We start from the raw sequence: 8,604 nt of genomic DNA, 5'->3' as shown, positions 1-8,604 counted from the left end.
TTGTTTGTTTGGATGTCTGTCCGTTAATGACGCTGAAACTATTGAACGGATTTTAATCGAATTTGGAATACAGATAGGGTATGTGCTGGCTTGGGTGTTAGAATACTTTTTATCCCGATTAAATGCTCTTGGGATGAAACAGGAACCTTGATATCCGGGCGGAGCCGAGACGAGAGTCTAGCTATAGATAAGTATAATTTAACAACAAGAGGAGTGCATCAGCCGGGTTCTTAAATGAAAACCTGTTCCTGCTTAGTGAGTGATTAGTTCCTAATTAGTAAGGTATGCAAAATATGGGGAGAAGGAGGGAAGGTGGGGAGTTAAGCAATAATCATTACAAATGTTGCCTCTTTCTTCGTTCCCAACATTTTGTATAGTCTACAATAATTAATAGGACATCAAGACAACAATTGATTGTACACATGATCTCGAACACGTTTATTCAAATTTTTTAATAATTTATCGCTACTGTTTAATTGTCCCGTTATCTGTAATATTTTAACCTCTTATCACTTCGAATGTGATCACGTCGCCATGGTGTATCGCAATGTCATTTATACATAGAGTAATTGCGCGTCAGACACTGATCGATTTATTATCTGTGAAGTATTCATTGAAACACAAAACTGACTATATATATAGTAATAAAAATGAAGAGTTTGTTTTTTCAAAAGCGGTCATCAGGAACTACTTAAACAAATTACAAAAATGTATTCAACTTCCAAATAACATCTTCATTTGTAATCAAAAACAAAAGATAAAAAAAAACAATTCCAAGCATTATTTCAAACTTTAACTAAGTATATTAGTAAAAAAAGTGAATAGATTATTCATTTTTTATCATTCATTAATTGAGAAATAACAACAAATTGCGCCCTCTTTGAAAATATACTTATTTAGAAAAAACAAAATAAATTGAATAGAGCAAATTCTTGAATCTATAACTGATGTAATTCGTTGCCTTTACTGACTTTATCAGCCGCTTATAGCTGGCCTATAAATATCTATTATGTTTTTCTGTATCAGAATGTCTATAATATCTGTGTAAGCCTTACTTTAATGTTTTCGCTATATTAGGATAAATGATTTTTATGAAACATCTAGAAAAAAATTATTTTTCTATTGGAGACCGTGTTTATAAAAGCTCAAATATGGTTTTTAAATAGTTTTGATAATGTGTTTAGTAAAAAAATGGATTATGAGATTAAAATGTGTGTAATTAGTATATAGATAACTAACACTAGAATAAGATTTTACTAACACTATAATGGGTATGTGGCCTGAAAGAAATGTTGATTATGATTATGATTATAGTATGTACCTGAAATGGTGATCGATAAAAGTGTGTTTTAATGTTTCTGACATGCCTTTTTTGCAGAATAATTAATTGGAACTACCTTAAATATTATGTTGTAATTTTTTGTGCGTGTGATGTCAGAATTTCTTTTATTATATAACCTAATAATTTTTAAACGCTTGAAATAATCTCATCACATTTTTTTAGTTAAGTAATTTAATATTATTCTATATAATTTAAACAACACTTTATCCATATCTCGGGAATAGGTCAGGTCACGGTTATATCTAAAACAACCATAAGTTTATATAATTTTATGGCTTTCTGCAATTATATTATCGAAAATTAAAATTATACAAATTTACTTGACAAATAATCAATTGATTTTACAGACCGCTAGCTGCGCCTCCCGATTTCACCTACAATACGTAAACAATAGTAATTTTTACAAATGAAATTTACGATATTCGCAATAACTTTTCTTTCCTTTCCTTTAAATATACTATCGGTCCGTCCCGTTTTGCCTAAGGTACATAAAAACATAGTATGAGTTGGTATATCGCCTAACTATACCTATAATTTATTTTTATTACTAATGACAATAATTTTTTTTCAGGAGAACAGTGTGAACCATATATTGAATACTACAAACAACTTATGGCCGATTCGTAGAAAATTTCGTGTTAAATACATAGGTTTTATTTAAAATGTGATTCGAATCTAATTGTATGAATTATTATAATATAAATATTTTTATAAAAGGACTTGTACATAAATAGCATTTGAAAGAATTATAAAAAATACGTGGCAAGTAGCAAAAAAAAAGTATAGGTCTGTATACTATACACATTATAAATAGGTAACGAAATCAGGAAGATATGTTAGTATGTATAAAGGAAATGATAAATGTACCTTTATTTCTACATTTATACTACACTTATTAATTGTTTATTTATTTATAATTACTGTTCTAATTGATTGAAATTTATCATGCTCATGTTACTAACGTATTATTATGTAAGAAAGTATTTTGTTGTACGTAGGTATTATTGATTTTTATTAAACATATACATAATAAGCATTTTCATTTTTCATTTTCTTAGGTATATCTGTCCAACCAAAAAAAGGTGGGCATATTGGACCCGGTTTATGAAAAGAGGCCGGCCCGTTTCCTTTTCCTTGCCCGTCCCAGTCCATTCCTTCTTTCCTCAATCCTTTAATTTTCCCTTTAAAAGTGGACAGAGCATCCGCAGAGGCATTACCTCTGCGAATGTTCATGGGCGTTACTGGTCGCTTACCATCAGGCGAACTGTCAGCTCAGTTGTCCGCTCTGACATAAAAAAAACGTTAAATCGAGTATATCTATCCAGTCACTCCTAAAACGTCTGTCATTCTGAGTTCGGTCGTAACATTCAAAATTATTTTTTTAATTATTTTGCTTAATACTAGTATAGTATTATGTTATCTGTGGTACTACGTTTTCATGTTTTCAATCTTTATACCTGAGCTTTATATATCCAATAAATTTTACCGTCTTTACAAGTACCTACCACAAACACGAGAAAAATACTTGCAACTATAAAGTAAATAAAAACGAGTCTCAAGGTCGTAACTAGTTTGACTTTGTACCGTTTGACGTTAATAGACCATTTTTATTTGAGTAATTTTGGTGTTAGCCGTTAGGATGAAATCAGTCTAGTAACGTGAACATAAGCGCTTTTCTTATAGTTATAGAAAATATTTTTTTCTTCCCTGGATTTTATGTATTATGACCTAATAAATAATGTAAATAAAAAATTATTTCACCGGAAACCTTTTTTGGTTTTATGTATTATTAACTGCTTGCTCCGGTTTTACCCAGGTTGACCCGGGAGAAAAATAAAACATCCTGACGTATTAACGTTTATCAAAAAATATTTAAGGCATGGCAAACTACTCATTTCTCGTATAATATGAATGCTTGGGTTAGGCCATATAATGCTATTAGTTACTGCCAATCAAAGAACGAGCTACTGATTATTATCAGCTTTATCTTTTCAAGATGGTCGTATTTCTCAAATAACACAGATTTCCATCGCTCTCCGCCAAAAATAATGTTTTTTTGTAAACATCATTTTTTTAAATAGTATTTTATTGTGCGTGGAAATGCGTGAAATATTTTTAATTAATAAATATTTCAAGGAAGGAACCAAAAATATGCTATGGATTTAGTATCAAGTGAAAATTTTTTATGCCTTTATACCAAACATGATAAGATTCTATATCATGTGATTAAAGGAGCACTTATCAATTACTTAATAATTTAAATTCTTAGTTGTGGATGATGTAATTTTGTCTTTATTAAGTTTTTAAAGTGCAGAAAAAAAACAAACGGTCTCTTTAAATGCATTGAAAAAATTCATTCTAATAAGAAATTGTCCTTTTCTTAGTAGGAATTCATAATAAACCCAAGAAAGAGTTAAAAAGTTGATTCATATTATACAAAATAAAAGCCTTGTTTTATATTATATAAATAAAATGTATTTCAAAAATACATAAATGCAGTTTAACAAAATACAATTTCACTGGAATAAATAAACATGTCAAAAGTTAAAAATATGAGGTATTTAGAATTCAACAACTGCACGGATGGACTTTCCAACATGCATCAAGTGGAACGCCTCATTGATCTCATTCAGTGGGACTTTGTGGGTCACAAACTCATCCAAGGGCAGCTTATTCGATAAATAATCTTCCACAAGCTTGGGCACACTGTCCCGACTCTTGTACCCTCCAAAAGCTGTACCTTTCCATACACGGCCAGTAACAAGCTGGAATGGGCGAGTGCTGATCTCTTCTCCTGCTGCAGCAACACCAATAATAACGGATTCACCCCAGCCTTTGTGGCAAGCTTCTAGGGCTGCTCTCATGGTATTAACGTTACCAATACATTCAAAAGTATAATCTAACCCTCCATCAGTTAAGTCAACAAGCACTTGCTGGATGGGTTTGTCATAATCTTTCGGGTTAACAAACTCATTGACTCCAAACTTCTTAGCGGTTTCAAATTTATCAGCATTAATGTCCACTCCGATGATACGTTTCGCGCCAGCAACTTTGCATCCAAGAGCGACAGCCAGACCGACAGCTCCTAAGCCGAAGATCGCGCAGTTCGATCCCGGCTCAACCTTGGCAGTATTGAGGGCCGCGCCATATCCGGTGGTCACACCACAGCCGAGTAAACATACCTTATCTAATGGCGCGTTATCCGCAATTTTGCAAAGCGAAATTTCTAGAACAACCGTATATTCACTGAACGTTGAACATCCCATAAAGTGATACAACTCCTTTCCTTTGCAACGGAACCTCCTCGTTCCATCGGGCATTACACCTTGTCCTTGTGTGATACGAACTTTTTGGCAGAGGTTAGTTTTAGGGTTAAGGCAGAATTTGCATGTTTTGCACTGAGGTACGTAAAGAGGCAACACATGGTCTCCAGGCTTCACTGTGGTCACGCCTTCACCGACACTTTCTACGATTCCACCACCTTCGTGTCCCAAAATAACAGGGAACACGCCTTCGGGGTCCTTTCCAGACAGAGTATACGCATCAGTATGGCAAACGCCTGTTGCGAGGATCTTGACACGTACTTCGCCAGCCTTGGGCGGGTCTACTTCTATTTCCTCAATGGATAAAGGTTTACCGGCCTCCCATGCTACGGCCGCTTTGCACTTAATAACTTTTCCGGCAGTCGACATTGTAATGCTTACAGCTACCTTTTACGACTAATAACTATCACGAAATGAATTCAATTTTATAAGGCGCGCAAATAACACTATAAATTAGCGACCTTTTGACACTGATAAATTCAATAGATTTCGTATTACCAAGTTCAATTTTGGTTATACAATAGTTACCTACCTACTACAAATACATACACACCATAGTACTATAAATACTATAAAACACATTGACACACATGGACAACACCATAGTGTTGTTCTATTCATACTCGTATATTAAAAAGAGAGCACATTATTCAGTTTGAACTTTGTAGAACACATTGATGAGTAGCAGCCAACGAAAATCGTGTTTCGCGGCATTGACCTTGAGCGTGACGTCATATCGTAACATCCAATACTGGTATCACTAAGCTAATTACCTATTTATTATTCGTACAACATGGTATTCAAACAATAATTTTTAAGGGGGTTACAGTACTAACTATTAAGTAATCTGTAGTAAGATATTATTTTTGTCAGTGTTTCATTATTGTCAAAATTTTTTATTATTATGTAGGTATATAGGTAGCCACCTACTTTGAAAGCTTTCACCGTCTAGTAATCTATAATTCCCTTTTTGACTTAAGGTCTCGTTACCATGCATTTACTATTATTTATTAATTAGTGTTTGTCTGCTAGTTACTGCTAGTGTCAAACAAATGTCTACTGTCTAATATAAATTGTCATTTGTCATCTAAAGCTTAAGTCAAAACCACATGGATAATTTTGGTTTTCAGGCTATGCTTCACTTTCAATAACATAAAACAAAATTTAAAATAGGGAAATGGCTAAATTTCAAAGTTATTACATCTTGTGTCCATTGATTGATCAGAACAGTTTTCTCGGTGTTACCGAAGACAAAGAAAGTGAAAATGTTGTTGTTACCCTAAGCCGAAATGTTGTCAACAAATACAGGGTAGGTGGATTTTACGCTTAATGCCCTATAATTATTTGATTTTTTAACTTACAATAATACCCTTTTTTAAGTATTCAGCGATATTTATAATTTTTATAGAATTTTGGCTCTCAGTCATATACATATTGTCAATTGTTTTTTAGCTCTCTGACCAGAAGCAAATCGGAGGATGGACATCTAAGGATCACATTACAGCTCCAGTGATTTACGATAAGGAACAGGAGTCCTACATTGGTGTATTCAACAAAAATACGATAAAGTCTTGGAAGAATGATGATGACAATTTAGATAAATTGAAAAAATACAAGGTGACTGCTTTGCTCAACAATATGTCAATAACTATATTTATTTTAGATTATATATTACATTCGAAATTCGAATTTCTTCAATAAAAATGTTTGAGTTTTATAAATTAAATGATAAATTTTTAGACATAAACTTCTCAATAATAATGTAATATTTTATTTTTTCAGTTTTCTATCAACATTCTTAAACTAGTAGCAAGAACAAATGATACAGCTTTAATAATATTTGAAAATGGCAACTGTGCATCTCTTCCATATGGAGTGGATAACAGGAAAACTTATGAAAACAAACTACTTATAAAAGAATCGGAGACAATAATTGATGTGGCTTGCTGCTCAATAGACAAGAAGGAATATGTTTGTTATGTTTTAAAGAATAAGAAGGATGCCTATGAAATTCTTACTTGCCCAATACGAGAGGAATTGGGGGACTTGGAAAAGGCAAAGCTGAACCGTATAAAAGTCACAAGATCCGAGGATGTTTATGTAGTTGGTCATCTGATATGCACCCACAGTAAAAATATATACATATTGTGTAAGTATTTTAAAGTAATTTCTTGCATATAAACAAGTGATATCCACAAAACTGTTCATTTTTTCTTTTTGTTCTTGAATTATGTGCTATACTTAAATGTTATTAGATAGACTAAACTAGACTTTGGCCAGTCACATAACCAAATCTCAAATGGAATCTTGCTTACAGGGAGTGACTCCAAAATGGGCATATATGATATAAAAGAAAAGTCCTGGAAAGTAACATTTTCAATACCCTGGATTTCTACAGTCTCTGAAGTGTCTGTCGCATGGATGGGAGACAACAATTTGATATTCTTTGGAAGCAATACTGAACAAGATGGAGCTATCCTAGTAGCTTATAATGTGGCATTGGGAGTTGGCTCATGCAAATATCCCATGAAAATGTATACACAACATGCTAAACTCTATTGCTTCAACAGCAGAATTCTCCTACAAGCGTCAAATCACATTGGAATGTTGCCATACATTTTGGAAACAGACAGAAACCTCTCAAGTCTTCTAGGTTCCCATGATGCACAAGAGAATCAAACAGTCATAGCCGATTGGGGTACTTCAGATCAACCCTTATTCAGAATTAGTAATGAAATGCAGGAATTGTTACTTAAAGGATTGTCAGAACGTAGTATTTTTGCTCAGATCATCCCATCTGTAGTGAAAACTAATGATTTTAATCATATCTTGAAAGCATTACTTGAATTCCAAGATATACCTGAATCAAACCTAGTTATGTTACTAAATTATACAATCAAAGAAATGAATGTGGACCATATTGATATAACAAATGAAGATGAATTTTTGAATTTTTGTTCATCACAGCTTGATTATTCTGAGGATAAATATGAATTAATCCCGAAATTTGTTCTGTTGAACCATCTCCTTAGAACATCGTTTAGTGATGCTCTAATGTTACCACATTTACAAAATGGCATGTCTTTAGATAATGGGCTGTTTTTGTTGAGCTACATAGCATATTTAATTACAGAAACAGACTTGTATATAGCACATGAAAGTATAATGTATGATTGGTGCACGTTACTTCTAGATGCATTCTACCAGCAATATCTAATGATAAAAGATGAAAAAGTCAGTTATGTACTGGAGAAAGTTCGAAAAATTGTTGTGGGACTTATTGACAACTTGAACAATGTCAGCAGTGTTATGCCTGAGTTAGATAAAATAATTAACAAAAGTCAGGTGCCTGAAGAAAAGGTTCTATCAACATATACTATTGAATTGTTGAATATATAAGTTAAAAAATTATGGATTTTCATTTATATCTAATATCCTACTAGTCCTGCTCCTACTATCCTACTTCCTACTAATATTATAAATGCAAAAGTTTGTACGGATGTGTGTGTGTTTGTTGCTCTTTCACTACTGAACCAATTGCAATGAAATTTGCTATGTAGACAGCTGGACAACTGGAATACCATATAGGCAACTTTTTATCCCGATATTCCTACAGGTACGGACTTACGCGGGTGAATCCGCGGGGCGCATCCAGTAATATTATATTATATAGTATTATCCATCTTTTAGTGTGTTCTTTCTTATATTATATAGTATTAGTCATCTTTTATTGTGTAGACTTATTTTAAATAAGGCAACTGCAAAAATGATTAAAAACATCCAGACAAAGTAACATTAACATAATAGATATTTTTGGAAATGTAATCAATATTGTAAACTAGTCGAACCTATGGTGTCACATCGTACCATGGAGAAGTAACCTATGTGCTAATTCAGACTATAATGTATGCCTGTATTAAATTTCAAATATGCTGCTTT

At 32.8% G+C, this 8,604-nt stretch overlaps 3 protein-coding genes across 3 annotated transcripts in view; 2 read left to right on the top strand and 1 right to left on the bottom strand.

Moving 5' to 3' along the window:
* LOC119828333 (regulator of MON1-CCZ1 complex) overlaps positions 1-2,267 on the top strand; it is an 11,566-nt gene extending 9,299 nt beyond the window's left edge. The window contains exon 12 of the mRNA XM_038350455.1: positions 1,914-2,267. Within this exon, the coding sequence (XP_038206383.1) occupies positions 1,914-1,969 (56 nt within the window). The 3' untranslated portion in view covers positions 1,970-2,267. The remainder of the gene's footprint in view (positions 1-1,913) is intronic.
* Positions 2,268-3,824: 1,557 nt separating this feature from the next.
* LOC119840681 (alcohol dehydrogenase class-3) lies at positions 3,825-5,364 on the bottom strand. The gene has a single exon (XM_038367383.1). It carries the CDS (start codon positions 5,032-5,034, stop codon positions 3,904-3,906), a length of 1,131 nt encoding a protein of 376 aa, XP_038223311.1. The 5' UTR covers positions 5,035-5,364; the 3' UTR covers positions 3,825-3,903.
* Positions 5,365-5,725: 361 nt separating this feature from the next.
* LOC119840680 (nucleolar protein 11) lies at positions 5,726-8,074 on the top strand. Its single transcript, XM_038367382.1, has 4 exons — positions 5,726-5,974; positions 6,118-6,282; positions 6,448-6,814; positions 6,983-8,074. Exons 1-4 carry the CDS (start codon positions 5,843-5,845, stop codon positions 8,062-8,064), a joined length of 1,746 nt encoding a protein of 581 aa, XP_038223310.1. The 5' UTR covers positions 5,726-5,842; the 3' UTR covers positions 8,065-8,074.
* Positions 8,075-8,604: the final 530 nt, after the last annotated feature.

Source organism: Zerene cesonia, chromosome 7 (genome assembly GCF_012273895.1).
Source record: "Zerene cesonia ecotype Mississippi chromosome 7, Zerene_cesonia_1.1, whole genome shotgun sequence".
Lineage (NCBI taxonomy): Eukaryota > Metazoa > Arthropoda > Insecta > Lepidoptera > Pieridae > Zerene > Zerene cesonia.
The sequence above is the reverse complement of the archived record's forward strand: the minus strand, read 5'-3'. Positions and strand labels throughout refer to the sequence as shown.